This window comes from Pygocentrus nattereri, chromosome 9 (assembly GCF_015220715.1).
Source record: "Pygocentrus nattereri isolate fPygNat1 chromosome 9, fPygNat1.pri, whole genome shotgun sequence".
Classification (NCBI taxonomy): Eukaryota; Metazoa; Chordata; class Actinopteri; order Characiformes; family Serrasalmidae; genus Pygocentrus; species Pygocentrus nattereri.
In genome coordinates, this window is record NC_051219.1 from 18,461,069 (window position 1) to 18,484,368 (window position 23,300).

A 23,300-nucleotide genomic window follows, 5' to 3' on the forward strand; every position below is an offset into this window, starting at 1 on the left:
ATGACGCTGGCCCCCTATAAAATGATAAATGCTTTCCCACATATGCACTGATGAGAGAGAGAGCTTGCTGTAATGTAAGTGGTGGACATGTCTCAGACATGGCTAAAACGCTGTCAAGCAGAATAGGGCCCCGCTGAGGTGTCAGGAAACACACCCTAAGCTTTTTGTCATTAATAAGCCATTAACTTTTTCACTCCTTCTGTGCATCTGCTTCATTTCTCTGACTGAGGGCAGTAAAGGCCCACCCACATTTCTGCTACACTGTAACTTCCTCTTCACCATTATAGAAAGTACCGTTTTTCTTAATTTTACAGGTTTATTGAAAGAAAATGTATGTATTTCTGAAAAAAAAAGATATGGATTGGACTATTGGGTGTTTGTTTTTTCTTTCCTCATTTCATAAATGACCATGAAAATGCAAGTAAACTTGGCAGGAACCTTTTTATTTTCACAGAAAAAAAAATTTGTCATTCAAAAAAAAATAACAAAAATAATACTTACAAAATGCAAAGTAGAAGATTAGGGTTATTTAAAGCAATATACAATAATGTGATCTTAGACTTTACAAAATGGTCACCTTTTGGTGGAATTCCACTGATTATTTTATTTTTTTTTTATTTCTGTTTAATTCAGTCATTGAGATGTAAACAAAGGCATTCAGAGTAGTTTGGTGTAAAATGTGCCGTTGTACAGAAACCTGCCAAGTCAGAATTATTCACAGTGGTGGTGATAGGACCAGGCGTCTGAAGCTCTTCATGTTTCTGAAAACTATCACCGAAAGTTATTATATAGCAGTATAGTCCAGCCCAGTATTATATGGCAGCATAGACTATTTTGTCTAGGGGTGTGAATCTCTAGGCACCTCACGATTTGATTCGATTACGATTCAGAGGACTGCGATGCGATTCTAAAACGATTATCGATGGATCTTTTTTTATCTTCTATAAAGGATTCCTATTTTCCTGCTGTCTCAGGACTTGTACTTTTAAAGCAAAGTATTTGTAATGATCCATAATGAATTTATTTCCAATATCTTTTATCAATAAATCAAATGGAAGTGATGTAGCAAGTGAACTAGAAGGCTTTCATTCACTGCTATTGCTTGGAGCACATGAGACGCTGCTGCCACTAATCTGCGATACAATGCACAGTTACGGTGAAATAAGACCCAGCGGCATTTTTTTTGTGATTTTGTAACTTAGGTTTTGGTCTAGTTCTAGAGAGTGGGGAGACCGCTGTGTCAGTAAAATATCTTCGAAATGGGACGTGTACAACACAGCATGTAAGCGCTGTTTCACAGGTGAGACTCAGACTGCAGGTCACTTAGCAACAATGCGTTATTCGCATTCATAAACGGCGCAGCTGGTTTCCTGGCAAGTTAAATCTGCAGTGAGAGACTGTCAAGCACTAAAAAATTGCGAAGATGAAGTCAGCTTCTCTTACAAATTTTCCCGTTCCTTAATTGGTGTCGCATTTACATTCGGCGCCTCAGTCAGAATTTAAGGTGGAATGGGAAAATTCGAACAAGAAGCTGAAGCAACTTCATCCTCATAGAACAGTCAAACGTTAAGAGACATTTTACAAGAAACTGATCTACTTTAGAGGAAAAGTTTTCTGGCAGAGACTAGAGGAAAGCAGCTACAGCTGAGCTAAAGCTTAAAGCAGAGCAAAGTAAGTACGCGTTTTCGTTTATATTTTTAACTTAACTTATACTAGGACATTATCGCACACTGAAACATACTGGACATGAATGTTGTGGCTGCCGAGGTGGTTTGAGTTTTGTTGAAAGGACAAAATGGCTCTTCTTAACACTTGGGTTGAGACTCCTGACCTAACCTGGCTTTAATGCAGAGCCGGTCTGATTTCTCGCTCATCCAGTAGTGTTTTTGTTATGTGCCGCAACAGAGTGTCCAGGCACTGCGCTTCCACACTTCCAGGTTGAACGTTTTGCGTCCTCTCAACATTGTTATAAATTAAATATTTAGAAAATCGATTTTTGACATTTGTGAATCAATTCAGAATCGGTCACTTCCGCATCGTGATGCATCTAAGAATTGATTTTTTTTTTTTCCCGCACCCCTAAGTTTGGGTGACTTTACCACTATTTTGCTATTGTCAACATTTCACATAAAGACTCACTCTAGGCTCACTGATAATTTTGGATAGTAAATAGAAAGACTGTATTTGCACTGAAGACATTACAACCCCAGTGTCCTATCACCACCACTGTAAATTAATTCATTATTAAACCACAATGAATGACTTTATTCACATCAACATTGATTGAATAATGTAGAAACTTGCCTTTTTAAATGAAAATGTATTGTAACCTAACAAAATATTAGGCGACCACAGTCAAGTTTAATCTGTTCAACCTTGTTCCACGAATATATCCTCAAACTTGTGACTTTTTGACTGCTAACAGATGTTTTCCAGGTGAAACGGTGTCAGTATTAACTTTGTGTAACAATGATACAACGAAGGCTTGTTCTATGTCTTGTTCAGTGTCTTATTGGTATTGTCAGCTCAGAATATCATATTTTGTAAGGCCAAAAATCTTACCCTGTTTACATCAAGTCAATTGTTAGCAGTCATTCGAACTCCCACAGCTGTCTCATTTACATTCAGTGTGGTTTGATAGACACCTCTTTGTCCAGCTAAAAATTACTATGCCAAATGTTTTGTTGCTGCAGGGACTCTCACCCAGAACGAAATGGTGTTCCGGCGTCTGCATCTTGGAACTGTGGCTTACGGAATGGACTCCATGGATGAGGTGCAGAGTCATGTGTTCAGTGCCTACACTCAGGTAAATAAGCACAACTGTGTTATGCAAGCATCCAATTAAGATTTTTAAGATGTAAATAAAGTCAGTTAGAATGGTTCTGAAATGCACAGTCCTAGTTAGTGTCCAAATTGTTCACAGTGCTGGTGACTAGACATCTGAAAATCATTACATGAAATGGTTAAGAACATGCTGCCTGATGCCTGAGGTGTTGTTTTATGTCATGATCGTGAAATGGACATCTATATTGGCATATGCATAAATGTGGTTCATGTGTGTTCATTGTGTGAGCCTAAAGTGCCTAAATGGCTGATTAACCATTTTAGCTATGATTACATAGTAGCTAGTACTGGTTGTACTGTTGAATCAATACAAAAATGTCTACAGTTGCACATAATTATTTGTAAAGTTAAGCAAAGCAACATATTCTTCACGGGAATGAAAATATGAGCAAAAAAGGCCACTAATTTTCCAGCCTGCCCACTAAAACGTTAGAATTAGGTACATACTTTACTCAGTGCTAACCTATAAACATTTTATGAAGTTAGAAGTTATAACTTGTTTTTCTTAAGTGTCTAATGTCTAAATGAATGCATTCACTTCTGTCTTTTATTTACATTTATTTGCCTCACCGCTCTCAATTCACTTTTGTTTATTGCAGCATATTAAGACTGTATATTCAAATGACTCTGTGCATAATGATTACAGTCTGTTTAAATAATTGCGAGCACCTCAAATAATTACACTATGGTAATTATGTAATAATTATGAATGGTCTAGTTTTATGATATTTTGTGATTAGCTTTTGACCTAAATCAGATGTGTATGCATGTGTGCGCTGTAAGGCTAAATACTACTTTCTTTGCATTTACCACTTTATTTTCAACATACATATCAATTCGGAAAGTGCATATACCCTCATTGGTCATTTTGGATAGCAAATATATAGTTGCATTGTAGGCAGCATCACCCCACTTCCTATCACCATCACTGTGAAGGGAAGTTAGAGATGGTAAGTTTCTCTTTTGAAAAATCCCCTTTGAAGTGAACTTTACACATTGTACTTGATGAAAGGGTCCTTAATTTGTGACCAAAAAGAAAATTATAATATAAAGAAACTCTGTTGTGTTATTGATGATTGATGTTGTTAAATGTGGATATTCCAGTAAAAGTCACATGCACACAGTGTTTTTCACACCTGGTCGAGTTCATTTAACTGCTATGGAAAGCTGCAAAACAGCAAAAAGGGGTTTTTGAGAGTTCTTTTAGGTAAGCTAAGCAAAGAGGCCAGGCTTTCAGCCATTGCCTTGTGACCCTTACGGACATGTTTTGTCCCTTTGACATCAGAGGTCATTAGAGCAGGAAACAGGATTTGCTAGTTCGCTGCCTGTTAGCAGCTAATTTAATAACTCTGCCATTAACCCCTGAAGCGTAGGACCTAAAAATAGGTTTGGCAAAATGCTAAAGCTTATTGTTCCATATTTTTCCAATGCATCTGGAAGTATTTATATCTCCTTGTGAAGGACACAGACAAAGGCATCCAGATGGATCTTTGGTCGACAGATAGTTAATCATTTTGTTGCAGTCTGTCAAGAGGTTTTACTGTCATTAGTATATGACATGCCGTGGAATTATGGTTGTGTTGGTTCTCTTAAACACCATGGTGTTTACATATCATTATTTGCTATGTAAATGTAGCATGTCTACAGTGGATCAAATATTAACACCAGAATGTACTCAAAATGGGGGAAAAACGTTTTTTTTTCTCTGTCACTTTACACACAAAACCTAAATAGTTTAAAAACTAAGCACAGAACTAATCATTGTCATATTCATCATTAACATCATCATTATTATCATGAAAAATAAAAAACAATGTCTTTCTTTAGCCTCCTCATGACGTTCCAGCCTCTAGAGCGCCAGCCACCACTAAAGTGAGGAAGACTATCAGCAGCAGGGTGCATGAAGCAGTGAAGGCCATTGCACTGGTTCACAACGTGACCCCTGTGTACGAGGCGAATGGAGTAACGGACCAGGCAGAGGCTGAGCAGCACTATGAGGACACATGCAGGGTCTACCAGGCCTCCAGCCCTGATGAGGTAACACTCAGAACCAAACCACTGTTTCTAGTCAAATTTGTCTGAAATTTCTCATTTTGAGAGCAACATCATGTGCATTATCTCTTACAACAAGCAAAATTATCTGCCAGTAGAATGACATTTTATCAGATAAAATTACTTTATCTAGAAATAAGTCAAATAATATTAAATATTCTTCATAATATTCTTACAGCAGTCACAAATTAGAAATATTAGATATATTAACCAGATTTAGGATGATTTTGCTTGCCAAGATGTCACTTTTTGCAATGAAGATGGCCTTTCCAGAAATAGGCAAGCACTGATCCTCTTTTGTTTTTATGTATATATTTATGGCCAATTCTAGGTTCTTTACAGAATGACAGCAATTTTATGTATTTTTATGTAATAGACAACAAAGATAATAGCACAGAAATGAGACAGCTTTTTTTTTTTTTTGCAGACATTACAGATTATAGTTTTAATGTTCTCTATGGAAACATTTACAAACAGATAACTACAGGTGATAAGCCAGTTCTTATCCTGACTTCCTGGCTGATGCTGATTGTGAACTCTGAGTCAAAGTAAAAAAATCAGTAAAAATTTATAGAAGAATGGAATTGGTAAAATGATCTTTATTAATAATAAACATTAAAAATACATTTTAATTTAAAAATAAAAAGTAGGTAAAACTCTGTTTCTAAAGGATGGGATTGGCATTGTAACTAGGGCTGTGAGTGTCCTCAATGACAGCATCGTTAAGGGCTGTAATGACAGAACGGATCGAATTACATTACCTGCGCGGAGCCCGAGAGTGATGCAATTAGATTGCCGAAAATGAAGCTTTAGAAGTAGTGTCTAACTTAAGAGCAGTGGTGTGTCTCCTGCATGTAAAGCGAGTGATTTGGCCAATTACAAAGTAAACGTGCTTTCAAATCTAATCTATTCTTAACAAACTAGCTTGTATATGCTTTAAATGTGATGACTATTCTTAATCTGCCTAAAATAGGTGAAGCGGTAATGGCTACTGTTACAACAAACATTCATCACCATAAAGACCTTCATGCCTTTATTCATTATGTGAGCCTATACAGAAAAAGGTGTTCAGGGAATACTGACAGTTGGCTAGTGAATGATGCGATATAGCATTTTTTGCAATTTAGTTAAAGCAGTACTATGTAAGATTTTTTTTTTGTTAAACCTGAAAGAAGTAGCGTTACTGAGTCAGAAGAAAAATGGTGTCCATGCTCTAAAGTGAGTCTCCCTGTAAAGCCTGAAGCAGTAATTTAAAAGTCAGAGACAACGGGTTGATTACAATGAATACTTATTAACGTCATGCATACAGAGTTAAAAGGAAGGTTTGGGTTGTTGGTTTGGTCTCAAATGCAAAATTAACATTGACATACTGATGAAGATGTGAAGACAGTAGTGGATAAATCACTTACATCCTCAGAAGATAAGTTTTGACTGAGTTCTCTATGAATACTCTTTTCAATGTGAAATGGTAGCTTCTCATATTGCCATGGCAACTTTCCGTTTAAGTTTTAGGTCCTTGTCATGCAGCCCTGGCTGTACCTGAATGAAAAAGGATAGAAATGGTTTGAAGAACATCTGTTTGTCCTCTGGTAGTTTCGAGGTTACTGCTTCATGCCACAGTATCAAATTTCAAAGTTCCTTCTAATAAGGAGTTTAATCTATGTTTTGTCTTTGTGATTTAGGCTAATGGCTTTGATAAAGCAAAAGGTAGATTGTCTGAAAACATTTACCATGGAAGAAAACCTGGGAGACTTTGATTTTGTATTTTTCAGAGATTTTTGGAAGGGCTGTTGGGGCTGTTCCTGATTTAGCTCAGGGGCCTTTGTTGCTAGATATTGCTCCCAGATTAGATCATTCAGTAAGATTTTCTCTGCTTCTTGACCTGGCTGTGATTAGCAGGATGATTTTGAGACATGTCTTTTTGGTGCGTCATACCTGAGAAGACTTGTTTAGTCAATAGTTCTATTCCATATTTTTTTCCATGTCTCCAACCTTGTTCTTGTGTCTCCTGTGAATGAAATCTGCTAAGTAGATTAGCCTATTAACATTTTCTCAGACTAAAAATAATCCCAGAAGGTGGAATGTGGTTTGCTGTGCTGATTTGTTCAACATATGTGCTCCTGTGCATATGCTCATTTTTGGGCACTGGGATTAAGTCAAGGTCAGCAGTGGTGTGTGGTTTGGCGGTGACGCAGGCAGGCCCTTGTCAGGCCTGTGCTGGGCCTACGCAGATACACTCACTCCTAATACCAAAAGGCGTAACCCTGCATGCCTTTTGACTTAATGTGTACATGCACTGAGACGGTGACTAAACATTCACATAGACATAGTTGTTACTGTTCACTCCAAACACTTTATTCACAGGAAAGAAGTAAGCAAATTATGGACTTTAGATCCTGATTTAAATGTAGATATACACTGTGTGCACATATATTAGGTAAGTCTTAATTTTTGAGGATTATTTTTATTAATGACCAACTACAGTGCTTTCGGTTAATCCAAAATGTTGATAAACCTCACACATGAATGTTTAAGAAAAATAAAGTGAAGTTTTGGCTTTCTTAGGAGAATATCTATATGTGCCCACTTATTGGGCACAGCTAAATGAAAAACACACATTTTCCCATCTCACTTTTTTATTTTCATCTGTTCAAGTGAGAATTATAAACAAACAACTCAAAGCTTTCCAGTGAACATTTCTGAGAAAAAAAAAAAATAGTGACCAATACAGCCACCCTTCTTTTCAATAACAGTGATAAGCCTTCCATTCATGGAGTCTGCCAGTTTCTTGATCTGTTGACGATCAACTTTTTGTGCAGCAGCAACCACAGCCTCCCAGACCCTGTTCAGAGAGGTGTACCGTTTTCCTTCACTGTAAATCTCCCATTTAAGAATTGCCCACAAGTTCTCAATTGGCTTCAGGTCAGGTGAGGAAGGGGGCCATGTCATAAGTTTTTCATCTTTAACGCCTTTACTGGCTAGCCATGCAGAGGAGTAGTTGGATGCATGTGACGGAGCATTGTCCTGCATAAAAATCATTGTCTTTTTGAAAGATGCAGATTCTTCCTGTACCACTGCTTAAAGAAAGTGTCTTCTAAAAACTGGCAGTAGGCTTGGGAGTTGATTCTTCAACCCGAAAAGGTCCAACCAGCTCATCTTTAATAATACCAGCCCATACCAGTACCCCACCTGCACCTTGCTGGCGTCTGACTCAAAGTGGAGCTCTGTCCCGTTACTGATCCAGCCACGGGCCCATCCATCTGGTCCGTCAAGAGTCACTCTCATTTAATCAGTCCATAAAACCTTTGAAAAATCTGTCTTCAGATTCTTCTTGGACCAGTCTAGACACTTCACCTTATTTGTCTTGTTCAGTGCTGGTCGGGTTTCAGCCTTCCTTACCTTGGCCATGTCTCTGAGCGCTGAACATCTTGTACTTCTTGATACTCCATCTAGGTTGCAGTTCTGGAATATGACAGAACTGGAACATAATGGGTTCCTGGTAGCTTCATGCTTGATTCTTCTCAAATCCTTGGCAGTTAATTGGCGTCTTTTTTTCTCAGCACGTTTCTTGCGACCCTGTTGACTATTTGCAACAAAACGTTTGATGGTTCTGTGATCTCGCCCCAATATCTTAGCAATTTCAAGAGGTCTGCATCCCTCTGAGAGACTTTTGGTATTTTTTTAACTTTTCAGAGTCAGTTCCATCTCTTTTTTGGCCCATGTTACCTAAAGAAAAAAGCTGCCTAATGATTAGGCACACCTTGATATAGGGTGTTGACCTCCTTAGGCCGCACCCTCCCTCATTACACAGATACACATCACCTGCTATGCTTAAATCCATTAAGCATTCAAGTTTATCCAGCTTGGAGTTAGAAAATATGCCTAAAAATGATAATATGGTCAAAATACTCACTTGCCTAATAATTGTGCACACAGTGTACAGATGGTATTTGGAAGCTCAGTAAACTGCATAGCCTTACTATTTATAGTTTAACAGTTCATGTTGGACTCGACAGATGTTGCCAAAAGAGGAAGTGCCAACCATGGCCACAAGTTGACTATAAACAAAGGGATGTCATATTACCAACACCCGAACCCTCAAGCTTCTCATTTGCCAGCCTTCCAGTTAAAGCTTGACGATTTGAGAAAAAAACATATAATTGCATTATTTGAACCAGTTTTGTGATTGCAGTTCAAATGTGATTACCTCAAAAATTTGTATGCAATCTGGGGGAAAATCAGTTTAAGCTGCAGTCCTTTTTTGCCAATTCATATTTTGATTTTATTAAATTAATAATCCTTCAACCCTACTTGAAAGTTGGGCTGCACGGTTTGTTAATTTTTATCTCTAGATTGTAAGGACATGATTTGGAAATTATGAGTCTATCTATATCTGATATAAGGTAATAAAGTGTCACTGGTTGGTGCCCCTCTTACACAGTTGGACCTTAAAAAGATTGTTGTGCCTTTGAGGGTATGTTTACATTGTTTTAAACCCTAATGAATGAAAAATGTACTTGCACCACATCTGGCAGTGTACAGGACAGTGCAAAAGTCTTAGGCACCAAAGCACATTAATTAAAACCTCTTGGCATTCATCTTGGCAATAAATGGGCTTGTCCTTGTGGAAATGCATTATTATTAAAATAGATTCCAAAAAAAAAAAAAATGCAGTAGACAAGATTTTTTTTTTATTTTCAAAAAGTAGTTATCTTCTGAGGTAGATTAAAAACAAAGTCAGCACCCTTGATTTAAAATAATAATGTATTGATTAGCCATCCATCTATCCATCCATCCATCCATCCATTTTCTAAGTCGCTTCTCCATCAGGGTCGCGGGGGGGTGCTGGAGCCTATCCCAGCAGTCTTTGGGCGGGAGGCAGGATACACCCTGGACAGGTCACCAGTCCATCGCAGGGCAGACAGACACACACACACAGACAGTCACTCACACACTCACACCTAGGGGCAATGTAGCATTTCCAACTGGCCTGACGGCATGTCTTTGGACTGTGGGAGGAAACCGGAGAACCCGGAGGAAACCCACGCAGACACGGGGAGAACATGCAAACTCCACACAGAGAGGACCCAGTCACGCTCCGGGGAATCGAACCTAGGCCCTTCTTGCTGTGAGGCGACAGCGCTACCCACCACGCCACCGTGCCACCCGTAATCCTGAGAAGTTTGGGAATGGTTAAATAAACACACTGATATACATAATAATGTTTTATTATTATTTGTATTATTTGTATTTATTGTAATATTCATGTTTTTCTGAGATTTTTTTTTCTTCAATTTTTTAAAACACTTGCACAGTAGTGTATCTACTAATGCCTATACTGACACTGCTGATGCTGATTCTATTTGAGAAATATGGAACTTGGACTACATCTAAATGAAACTACATCATTGTGTAGTTCCCTGATAGCATTTTAGCAAATTGCAGTTTTTCTGTAGTTACAAATGCAGTAAACGGTATAAAATGCAGACATTTTAGCACTGAAGAAAAGTGAATCATCTTTGTCATAACATATCCCCAGCTTTTTGTTTTTAATTTAATATAATGCAAGGTGTATCATCACAGTATAATCACAAAACTGGTTGTATGTTGTCTATATCATGCAGACTTTGAAGTAATGTCTGATTTTTGATAATGTTTCTGTTGCAAGCGAGGAAAGACAGCTCTTGCGTACCTCTGAGACCTTTACAAAAAAAGAAAAAACACAGAAGTACTCAGCAGTCATATGAACGCAGCAGGGACCGGACTCGATTCTTGATTGTGGTGGTTGCAGTTTGGCAGCGGAACCTGGTTACTTTTGGTCTTTCTCTGCCCATCTGGATGCTGTGAGATATGTCATTAGCAGCTAGTTGCAAAGGGCATAAGAAATAGGGTTTTTGATCTCTCCCTAACCTCTGGTCTGGAAGTTATTGGGCAATAACTTCTGCCTCCCAGAAATGCCCCCCTTTTTAGCATTACACTAATGGATGTCATCTGGTTTGTTTTATCCTCGTGTGTCCATTGAAAAGTAGATGGTAGTTTAGTACAAATCTGCTCGCAAATCTTGGGTAACAGCTTTTGTAGTTTAAATTTCATCTTTGAGAATGTGAATGATTTTGATTTTGTTGTGAATTGAAAGAAGTTTTTTTTATGTTTACATAAACTTGACAACACTACAGTACAGTTCAAAAGTTTCTAATAATATGAAACCAGTTTGTTTCCAATAAGATCATAAGCAAGTTTTTACCCATGGTGAAATGACTTGTTTTGTGATGAAAATAAGTTAACACATCCTTGGTAGAAAACAAACATTTTTATGCACAATTATTGTTTATTTACTGAATTTAGCATGTTTAAGGGGAGGGGGGGTGAAACATAAAGTGTGCCTGGTGCAAACATTATAACACATTTTATAATTTTATTTTCCTAATATTTAAGTATGTTTTCTGAAGATCATGTGTTATTTTCACTTTAAATGTGTCAATCATTAAAATGTGTCATTTGACCGGAAGTGTTGACATTTTGCGTGCGATTAAATATTAATCATGTACAGCTTTACAGGTTTTAAGCAGTTAGTAGGATATGAGGAAGCAGAAAATAAAAATGTACATTTTGGTGTCCAAAATGGTGGACAGAGATTTTATAATATGAAATCTGTATAAAGCATCATAAAATTAATGTGTTGAATTTAGCGTGTTTCAGAAGTGGAGATCTCAAGATACATTTACAAAAAAATGAAAAAAAAAATTATAACTGCATATTATTTATCATTTACATCATTTATTTGTTCACAGATTTCACTGAAATTTTGACTTTTTTATTTAAAATATTTATAATATTCAAATCCACATTGTATATGTTATTATTGGTGTGAAAAAGGTGAAAGCGAAAAGTGTGTGTGTGTGTGTGTGTGTGTGTGTGTGCACAAATATTTATAGCAGCTTTTCTAAGTATTGTTATGTAGGTCAGTTATATTTTCATGATGTCTTAACACTTTCACTTATGCTGTAGTTCCATGAGAGCAGTTTCCATAGCCTCAAACATTTGGAGCAAAATCATGACATACAGTTGATTTACTTAAGTGAAAATAAGTTAACACATCTAAAAGGGAACAGACAACAATATTGCATTTTTCTGCAATTTTGCAATTTTGTTTGTGCAGAATTTCCATTGCTTTATTGATTTTGACTTTAACATACTCAAAAAAACATAACATATGCCATAGCTATTGCACAGGCCATATTTTATCTTTAGTTTTTTCTTCCAGTATGTTAAATTCAATAAATAAACAGTAAATGTGCATTAAAATGTGCAGAACATGTTCTCAGTAGAGGATGTTTTGTTATTTTCACTCAGAAAGTTAGCAAAACATGTTATTTGACTTTGGGTGCCTCAGCCTTTGCATATGACTGTACAGTACAGTAAGGGAGAAATGTTCACTTTTGTCTTATTCTTTCCCTCTCATGCGCTAGGTGTCCCTGGTGCAGTGGACAGAAAGTGTGGGGCTGACCCTGGTGGGAAGAGATCAATCCTCTATGCAGCTGAGGACCCCTAGTGGGCAAATACTTAATTTCACCATCCTGCAGATTTTCCCCTTCACCTACGAGAGCAAGCGCATGGGAATAATAGTGCGAGTAAGTTTCACCTCTCGCACTCTGCCAAAACACTGATGTTAATAATACAGTTTTCCTTGGAAAGAATGTTAATAATTCTGTTAGTTGTTATGTGTTATTATGAAATATTCCAGAGCTTTGTCATGTTCCTTTGCAAATTTCCATACAAGAAAACCCCTCACAAAGTTATCTCTTTAGGCCTGGGGTCATCTTGGGAAGCCGTTCCCCTCCTCTGAGCCTGATGACTAACTCTGTCCAAGAGAAAATAGCTGACTATTGTTTTTGGCTGGACAGGAGGCTGTATTAGTGTATTTCAGGAAACTAGTAATTAATGTGGGCTTACATTCATATCCTTTCAAACACCTTCAACAACTCTTAAGGCTGCCAAAAATAAATCTTTGTTGCTAAGTGGAAAATACAATATCTTATCATTTGTCCACAAAGTGATTATACTTAGTGTAACACAGATATTGAATATGCCTATCATTGCTTTATCATTGGCATTCAGAGTTGGACTTTAGACTGAAATCATTTTGATTATGCTTATTTTAAAATGTTTTTTTTTTAAATTAAATGTTTCAACATTCTGTGTTGTCACTTCCAGAACAATCATAATGCTACCGAAACTTTACCAAATGTTTTGAAAGAAAAATTTTTAGCTAATTTGAGCATAACTTACAAACACTTCGAACAGCTATACACACATAAAGGCATAATATCAGCATTAAACCACAAAAAATTAGTGAAAATTCTTCATTTTCAGACAAATTGTCCCAGATAGTGGGACAGGGGACAGGGATGCGGCCTCAGTTCCTGCTCTAAAATGCAGGGGTGTGTCTAAAACTGTTTGTGTTTCGATAGTGATATGAAAACATGGGACTGCATTTTGATTTTTTTTTTTTCCCCCCTATTATTATTATTATATTTTTCCCTCTTAAAAACATTGAAAAATACAAAAACATTAACCCCTATTTCAACTTGTGAAACTAGCAATGTTTGGGACAGCCACCTCTCAATGGAAAGTACCTTAAAAGGGCTTAGGGCTTTTTACGTTTACTTAAATAATATTTTACTTAATATACACTGCTCAAAAAAATAAAGGGAACAATTAAACAACACAATATAACTCCAAGGAAATCAAACTTCTTTGAAATCAAACTGCCCACTTAGGAAGCAACACTGGTTGACAATCAATTTCACAGCTGTTGTGCAAATGGAATAGACAACAGGTGGAAATTATCGGCAATTAGCAAGACACACTCAATAAAGGAGTGGTTCTGCAGGTGGGGACCACAGACCACTTCTCAGTACCTTTCTGCTTTCTGGCTGATGTTTTGGTCACTTTTGAATGTTGGTGGTGCTTTCACATTTGTGGTAGCATGAGACGGACTCTACAACCCACACAAGTGGCTCAGGTAGTACAGCTCATCCAGGATGGCACATCAGTGCGAGCTGTGGCAAGAAGGTTTGCTGTGTCTGTCAGCGTAGTGTCCAGAGGCTGGAGGCGCTACCAGGAGACAGGCCAGTACACCAGGAGACATGGAGGAGGACGTAGGAGGGCAACAAACCAGCAGCAGGACCACTACCTCCGCCCTTGTGCAAAGAGGAAGAGGAGGAGCACTGCCAGAGCCCTGCAAAATGACCTCCAGCAGGCCACAAATGTGCATGTGTCTGCACAAACGGTTAGAAACCGACTTCATGAGGATGGTATGAGGGCCCGACGTCCACAGATGGGAGTTGTGCTCACAGCCCAACACCGTGCAGGACGCTTGGCATTTGCCAGAGAACACCAGGATCGGCAAATTCGCCACTGGCGCCCTGTGCTCTTCACAGATGAAAGCAGGTTGAGCACATGTGACAGACGTGACAGAGTCTGGAGATGCCGTGGAGAGCGATCTGCTGCCTGCAACATCCTTCAGCATGACCGGTTTGGCAGTGGGTCAGTAATGGTGTGGGGTGACATTTCTTTTCTCCATGTGCTCGCCAGAGGTAGCCTGACTGCCATTAGGTACCGAGATAAGATCCTCAGACCCCTTGTGAGACCATATGCTGGTGCGGTTGGCCCTGGGTTCCTCCTAATGCAGGACAATGCTAGAGCTCATGTGGCTGGAGTGTGTCAGCAGTTCATGCAAGATGAAGGCATTGAAGCTATGGACTGGCCTGCCCGTTCCCCAGACCTGAATTTGATTGAGCACATCTGGGACATCGTGTCTTGCTTCATCCACCAACGCCACGTTGCACCACAGACTGTCCAGGAGTTGGCGGATGCTTTACTCCAGGTCTGGGAAGAGATCCCTCAGGAGACCATAAGCCACCTAATCAGGAGCATAGCCAGGCGATGTAGGGAGGTCATACAGGCACGTGGAGGCCACACACAACACTGAGCCTCATTTTGACTTGTTTTAAGGACATTACATCAAAGTTGGATCAGCCTGTAGTGTGTTTTTCCACTTTAATTTTGTGTGTGACTCCAAATCCAGGCCTCTACTGGTTAATAAATGTGATTTCCATTGATGATTTTTGTGTGATTTTGTTGTCAGCACATTCAACTTTGTACAGAACAAAGTATTCAATGAGAATATTTCATTCATTCAGATCTAGGATGTGTTATTTGAGTGTTCCCTTTATTTTTTGGAGCAGTGTATTACAATATAAACTATTATTTATACTGTTACTCAAGTACAGAAAATTTGTACTTTCTTCACCCCTGATATTTATTATCAATACAAGGTCCTTTACTCTTATAAATATTGACACAAGCTGTTCATGAATACTCAAGTATTGATGTGTCATTTAGTGCTTATACAGGAGTCGTGTTCCCTAAAAGTCCCTATATTATCCCCTAAATAAAGTGTTACTGAAATTTTTATATTATAAATATATGCTCTAATGTTGTGTTTTTTCTTTTCCTTTTTTTTTTTTTTTTTTTTAAATCTTAGGATGAGTCAACTGGAGAGATCACTTTCTACATGAAGGGCGCTGATGTTGTGATGTCTGGTATTGTCCAGTATAATGATTGGCTCGAAGAAGAGGTATTTACACACATTAAAATGGACCTACAATACAATATAACAGACATCTTTGACTTGTGATGGCACAGAGTGAGTGGTGTGGTGTTTCTGTTTCCCTCAGTGTGGAAACATGGCTCGTGAGGGGTTGCGAGTGTTGGTGGTAGCAAAGAAGTCTCTGACAGAAGAGCAGTACCAAGACTTTGAGGTGAGGTGTCTGTAATTGGTTACTATAATGGCCTGCATTTTCCATGTTTATCTTAAAACTTTTAACACAAAGAAAAAGTTTTTGTCCAGAACCTTTCATAGAAAGTTTTATTTTTATGAATTTCCACAATTACAATAATAAAGAAGCCAGCAAAGAAAAGCATACGAAGTCTAAACAGTTAGGCTACAGTAGTTCAGGTGATGTCTCTGCGGTGGGTTTTCCCAACATGCAACATGCCATTTAAGGAAAATTCTAAGCATTTTTTGTACAGCATCAGTGTATGAGTTGGAGATGTAAGCCTGATGAATTCTAAAGTGATGAGAAATATAATACATTGCTTCCCCATAGGTGTCTATAGCCACAAAAATGACAGAAAGCACTTAGTGTTTTTTTTTTTTTAATATTTTAAACTTATAGACACAGATTTAGATCTCGCTCACTAAGTTGCTCACGTTTAGCATTCCAGTGTTTCTTCAGAAGGGGGAGCTAGTACCATGCAAATGCGTTAATGTGCGCCATTTAAATAAAAGCAGCAGCCATGAGCCCACTCCAGCAGAGGTGTACATTTGCTTTACATTTGCATGTTTTCAGTCCCAAATCTCAAAATTTGAGGTAAAATAGGTTTTACCAAAAGCTGTTGAGTTCCCAAATATTATATAATTTAATACATAAATTTCATTAAAATGTCCATTGAAAAATCAGTTAATGCTAGCATATTGTTAGCTGCACGTTTTGTATACCAGATCCAGTATTGTAAAAGACTTTGTGGCGAAAGGAGTAATCTTTGACTGTAATCTTCAGTTGCCTTACCGGAGATGTAAAACATCAGTATGAAATACATGACTTCTGGGACAGAGCTATTAGTGGTTTATAAAAGGCTACAGTCCCCATTGTAGCCCATTATAGAAAGAACACCAGAAGTGTGCAGTCAGATTTAGCATTGCCCTGTGACTAACAAAAATGAATTTTACAGACTGTTGAATCCAGCAGGAAGATGCGGTAGACTGAAAATCATTTGACTCTCAAATAATGCATATCTTAACTGACCTTCACATCAATTTGCAGAAGAATCCATGCCAAAAGACATGTGGTAAAGTCATCAGCATGATTCTGATGTATGTGCGAGCTTTGGAAGCCCTCTGTGTGTTATGTACACAGAAACAAGACCACATACTGAGAAACGTGAAAGGAGAAGCCCAGAACCTGTGTTCTCTTGTTTTCCGTGTTTATAGTGGAACGGACGTGCCCGTTCAGACGCTTGTTTATAGGTATCATAGCCAAAATGTCCAGGTGCCGAAATAGTATTAGATATCTATGTTGGTTGCTGAGTAACCTTCCAACATCAATAATAGTCTCAAAACAAGTAATGCAGCAACAAGTTTTTCCACAGGGATTGCTCAAAAATGTCAGAGTGTTGGTTACCCAGTCTATGAACATGTGTACACACACGCACACATGGAGAGACACCCACCCACACACACAAAAACACACACACACACACGACTGTTTCTTCTCGTTGTGGCCCCTTTCTCACTGCTGCACTGTGTAATTGTGTGTGCGCTAGTGGGCGGCAATGACTCAGAGTATGTGTGACTCACCAAGTGAGAGTGTGTTCCTGTGTGAGTCACACGCACATTGTCTTGGCTTTATCTCATTCACTGGTCGAGGGCTGCACCCTCCAAGCTGCAATTTGGCATTTGGCAGCTGCATATTATGGCATTTGACTTTACTTAATTTATAGGAGTATTTGTGGGCACAATTTTCAGTATTCTTCAAAACAAACAATCTAGTCTTCTTCATGTTGTGGGATCATTTATTTATAACTCTGAATCCTCAGACGTCTTGTAGGCTTTCATCCTGCATGATTTTGCTGTCTGTGTGTAGAACATTGCAGTGATTTTCTGAGCGGCTTCTTCAGGCCAGAGTTACTGTGATTTGAAGCTTCTGCATATGAAGTTAGGCGATTACAAAGTGATGTTTTTGCAAGGGGCTGCTGAAAATATGAAAAGAGAGCTGTTACTAAAACCACTAAGTGATCAGTAAAATTGGATGATGGATAAAACAACAAAACTGACCCATAGTACAATGGAAAAGTGCATTTAAATAAAGTGTGACGTTATATGTATATAGTTTCAAAAAGTACCGTTCACTATCCAGCCCTATTCAGCCTATAGCAGTGAAGCTCCACCCATTCATATTGAAATTGGTATAGTGTTTCAGCTTTGAATGCTTTTTGAATGAGGCACAATACAGAACAACCAGAACAGAGCTCACTTATCATGCAAATATAGCCTTAATAAAGTTGTAAGAGATGAAGAGTGGTTATAAAATAGTCATGTAAAAATTAGTAATGACCACAGTAGCCAAAAGGTCTAAAATGCTTTGTTGAAATAATGCTAAACAACACATCTCTTAAACCTAGAAGATTTTAATTGATTTTTTTTATCATGTAATCCTGCTCACCTTAGTATAAATATACATTCATATAATTCTTTATAAGTACATTTATAATGAGTTTCATTTATCATATTGTGTCATTGTATTGTATTGTATTGTATCTATGTCCCTCTTTATATAATGGTGATAAGTACCTGCCAGTATACAGCCCTAGTACTTTTGTGTAACTATGCACAAACTTTATTTTCAGCTGCTATGAAACAGCACAAATCCTATCAGGTCAGAATTACAATAATGTGTTGAGAATTCCTGTCCATTTTAGCCCACTCTTACACTACCTTTGGGCTTCATATTCAAGCAAAACTTTAACATTCCCACACTCCAAAAGGACAACTGTAGGGTGGCTGTATGTGACAGAATCAACAAACATGATGGAACCCTGTAACAGTTTGGCCAGCAAAATAACCAGAACTTCAATCCAAGTTCATAACTTTAATAGCATGTGAAATGCTGAAATTGGCATGTTTAAACTTTGACTGAAATATGCAGCCAGTTCTTGCATTGGAATGCATAAGAGAGACTGTTGTGGTCTTTATCTGACAAGATTGGTTGTGTTATTAAATCACAGGACATGTAACCAAATATTAGAAAAAAAATACATGTTTACATTTACAAATACATTTTTTTTGGTCCAGTGAGCTTATTTTCAGGTTCAATATGATTTTGGATTCTAAGATCAAAATTCATCTTGATTTTCAGTGTTTTAAGTGTTGATGTTTTTATTATACTAAGCTCCATTGTAAGCTCCATCTACATTATCTGGTTTGACAATTAAAAAATCTTAAATAGCTAAATTATTGAATAGTGCCATGCCACAGTATATTAAAACATTGCGTTGAAATCATTACACCCTTACAAATATTATGAAGTATGTGGAAATGTTGCTGTTGACGGCTAGTAAATTAATGTCTATAGGTCACCAATGCCCAAATATATGTTGTAAAACATAAGCCTGTTTGTTTAAGGGAAGCATCAATTGATACTAGAAACTAGCTTGCTCTGGACCTTTTACTCACGATTGTGATGGGCTGTCAGATAACCTAACACTGCCACTGAGGTTACATCTGAAGGCCGCCATGTCTGGTTCTATCTCCTACAGGCTCGCTATGTCCAGGCCAAGCTGAGTGTGCACGACCGCTCTCTGAAGGTTGCCACAGTCATTGAGAGTCTAGAGATGGAGATGGAGTTGTTGTGTTTGACAGGAGTGGAGGACCAGCTACAGGCTGACGTCAGGCCAACACTGGAGATCCTGCGTAATGCAGGCATTAAAGTAGGATGTCTACATTTACACAGCATTCTCGAACTTATTGTTTATCAACTGTCCAGTTGCACTAGCCCAGAACATCAGAGGAATATTCCACACATTTCCCAGTACTTTGAAAAGAACAGAAAAAACCCACTGAATCAAAGCTCACTACATTAGAAGCCAGTGAACATTTACAAAATTCCATGACTAAATGTTTGAAATACATGTCTAAAGAATGTATATTTGAAACTACAGCCATGATAATGGAGTTTTATGATGAGACAGCTTTGAGAGAATGTTTAAGCCAAAGCTTATGAAGTTTTATCCAATGTTCAAACACCTGAGCAATGCAGTTAAATAGCAGTTCTAGTTACTTTGACTTTTCCTGTTGTCATATCTGTGTTTGATCAGGCAGGAGCCTGAGAGAGGAAACTCTACCCACGCTAGGACTTGGCGATATGGCTAAAAATATTATCACAAAAAAAAACGTATATTAGTCGATGTCGTTTTTGGTCGTTTTAAGGTATTCTTTATATTCAGAACATGACAAACACCTTGCCAAACAGCGGAACATTTAAAAAATCTGTAATAGGACAGTGGGAGAATGTTTGCTGTCCTAGTAGTTTGAGGGGTGTAAGAAGCACAATATATATCTGATTCCCACTGTGTAAAAGCTTTAAAGCTTTGAATGTGTATTTAAACTGAAATCAGTGCTTTTTTGTCTTGTTTAATCACTGTAGTAACATCAGTTGGCCATGCTGTGCGAGTGACAGAGTGCTGCTTCCTGTTAGCCCCCTGCTAAAAACAACTAGCCTGGGAAGCTAGCATTCTCCCACTATACTGAGCCAATCATACAGTATCCTCCATTTATTTTTGTTTAAATCAGTGCTGTAAGGAGTATGAGCCCACTTTTTCTTTCACTATTGTTGCTTGGGAATGCACAAATACTTGACTGAGTGCTGTAATACACAGACCACTTCAGCTGTAGTTTTGTGGAGCATACATGATTCAACGCTGCTAAAGCTTGTTAGTATGTTAGAGAAGAATTGTTTGGTCTAGACCACTACAGTTACATACCACTTGTTACTCACACTTGGTCACAAGAAAACTAATCGCTCCACTCAAACAGGGAAGGTATAATCCCATGTTTCAGATGTTATCGTATGATTTTTGGAGTACTGTCTGTACTGCCTGTAAAAACTGTAAGCACTGGCCATGGTTTCCCAAACCTATACTTTATATTAGGCTTTTATAACAGTAGAAAATGCCACCAGGGCTGTTGCTAGAACATGGAAATGTGAGAATAGTCTTACTGTGTTGAACATTTATCAAACATTTTTTAGCTTTCTACTGGGGAGAGCTATGTTGCAATAATTATTTGTAATGATTTACAAATAATGGTCCTAACCCACACCACTGCGTTTGTCAGGTATTACTGCAGATTTGTCCCTTTGGAAACCTAGTCCTATCTTTGAAAGAATTATTCAGATTCACTGCGTATTTTATAAATACCTTTGGCTGAATAATTCGTATAATTGTTCTGTATTGCATAAACAGTTCACTTAACAGAATTCAACAGCTGCGCGATGACGTCTTTCATGGGTGTTTCGCCACATTTTCTGTTCTTTTCTAACTACAGGGAAATGCATCGAAATTATTGTCTGGTAATCATTGTTACAGTGCAGATGTGACAGTGAGATTAGGTTGGTGTATTTCTTTAATGCATTATGTTTATTACTACTGATTCAGCTTAGATATCATGTCAGTGTAATGGCTAACTTAATATCTGAGTGAAGTTAACCTCTTCACTTTTTGGTAAGGTGTGGATGCTGACAGGGGACAAACTGGAAACAGCAACCTGCACTGCCAAGAATGCCCACCTGGTGACCCGCAATCAGGACATACATGTCTTTCGCCCTGTAAGTCTCTTCACAGTATTCATTTAAATCTCTGTGTAACAGTGGCTAAAACTGCACACATTATCATAAAGGCTGAATTTTTTGAAAGTCTTTGGCAAGGCTGTTCAATCTGCTACTCTCCCTTTAAACACATCTTCTAGACATGCCTGTCCACACAGGCATGTAACACCATGCATCTTCTAACCCTAACCCCAAAAACTTGAAAAAAAGCTGAAGAGTTCCCTTAGGGGCTTTGAAGAGAGGGCTGAGTTCTTCCACAGCTCTCCGTGACCTCCATACCTGTATGAGCGACTGTGCTGGAGTTCCCCTGTGTAGCCAGCCAAAGCAGAGAGAGGCTCAGCCCTTAGGAAGGTTATGGCCTGCCTACGGCAGCACTTCGGTTCCTGGAAAAGGAAGACAATGGTTGGCACGGCTTGAAAACAATTGAGCCACTCCCTGAGGACCGGGTCACCCAAGAGACCCAGCATCTGGAGCCACTTCCTCCTGGACAACAAATGACATCTGGATTACAGTCGAAATGTTTCTGAAGTTTGTACATCTACTAATTAGAAAACATCCTCTGTTGGCCAAGACCTGAAGACAGATTGATATGGTAGAATTTGGGTCTGACCTTCTACAGACTTTTGTTGACACTTTTTTGGCATCTTTAATTCAACTTATTAACCAAAAAACACTACTAATGTCATTGCACTACACTGAGAAGTCTGTTCTATTTTTTTATGCAGAATTTGAATTCATTTAGATGCAGAAATTGACTACAGGCCACAAATATCGGAGCAAGCAGTTGATTTTATTGTTTTTGAAGCTTAAAAATCATTTTACAATGAAGTCAATTTGGCAACAACCCCCAAAACATTTTTTTTGCCATCTATTTTAACCAGCAAGTTTTACTCCATTAGTTTGGTGATGTCTGCCTTCATAGTCTTTGTTTTAATATTAGACCCAATAAAGTTAACACATTAAGAACCAGTTAAAATAATATCAGTTGATGGTATCATTTTTTTTAGCACTGTTAACATTTCCTTCAAGTTTGACCCTCCAAAACATCTGTTGTAGTGCAGGCTGACACCCAACTGCTTTCCAAATTGTCGGGTTGATGGCGTTATCTACTATCCTATAGCAACTATTGTGATTAAGCTGTAGATAAGACAACTGTTACTATTAGACTGATGTTTTACATATATTATTTACTGAGTAGTGAAGGGATAATTGCACTCACTTATTTTCTGGTTAATAAGCTGCCTGGACAAAAAAATAGTCACCTTACATGTTTAAGGTGTGGTTCAAGCTGGAGGAGGCTTTGTGATGTTTGGGGGTGTTTTTATTACACAGAAATGGGTCCACCTGGTTGAGGCGATTTGAACCTTCATTGAGGAACTGGACAGCCAGATTTTGTCTTTTGCTCATCATCTTACAGAAGAACATAACATCATATGCCTGTATTCCAAGATGGCAATTCTCGCGTTCACAGGGCTGCAAATGTGTCTGATTAGCATAATGAATATTCTGGAGCATTTACACATCTGGATTGGCCCACAAAATCCCCAGATTTAAATCCTCTTGAAAATCTGAGGGACTACCTGGAACAATGAGTAAGATGCCAGGGAAGGCTTCCACAAAATCTGGCCAGCTGCACTCTGATGCAAGAGTGGCTGAACATTGATGTCACCTACACCCAGAAACTTGTCCAGTTCATGCCAATTTGAATCACAGCTGTTATTCATGCTTGTGGGGGCATTACACGCTGTTAGGTACGTTTCAGTCACAATTGTCCGATGAGCTTATTACTCAATATAGCCCTACTCTCTGCTTCTCTCTTGAGCACAGCTTCTCCTGATTTTGCATTGTTTTTTCCATGGATAATACAAAATGGCAGAAAATGTTTTGATGTGCTGTAGTCACATGGTTTACTAGGCAAATTAGTTCATTCAGATAGCCAAGCTGTGTGGTTTATGC

The 23,300-nt window shown here is 38.2% G+C and overlaps 1 protein-coding gene across 1 annotated transcript in view; it reads left to right on the top strand.

Moving 5' to 3' along the window:
- Positions 1 to 23,300, top strand: part of LOC108425541 (probable phospholipid-transporting ATPase IIA) — a 66,908-nt gene that overhangs the window by 20,240 nt on the left and 23,368 nt on the right. Inside the window, exons 13-19 of the mRNA XM_017694247.2 lie at positions 2,694 to 2,806; positions 4,672 to 4,881; positions 12,366 to 12,527; positions 15,446 to 15,538; positions 15,639 to 15,722; positions 19,279 to 19,449; positions 21,246 to 21,344. Coding sequence (XP_017549736.1) covers positions 2,694 to 2,806; positions 4,672 to 4,881; positions 12,366 to 12,527; positions 15,446 to 15,538; positions 15,639 to 15,722; positions 19,279 to 19,449; positions 21,246 to 21,344 — 932 coding nt within the window. The remainder of the gene's footprint in view (positions 1 to 2,693; positions 2,807 to 4,671; positions 4,882 to 12,365; positions 12,528 to 15,445; positions 15,539 to 15,638; positions 15,723 to 19,278; positions 19,450 to 21,245; positions 21,345 to 23,300) is intronic.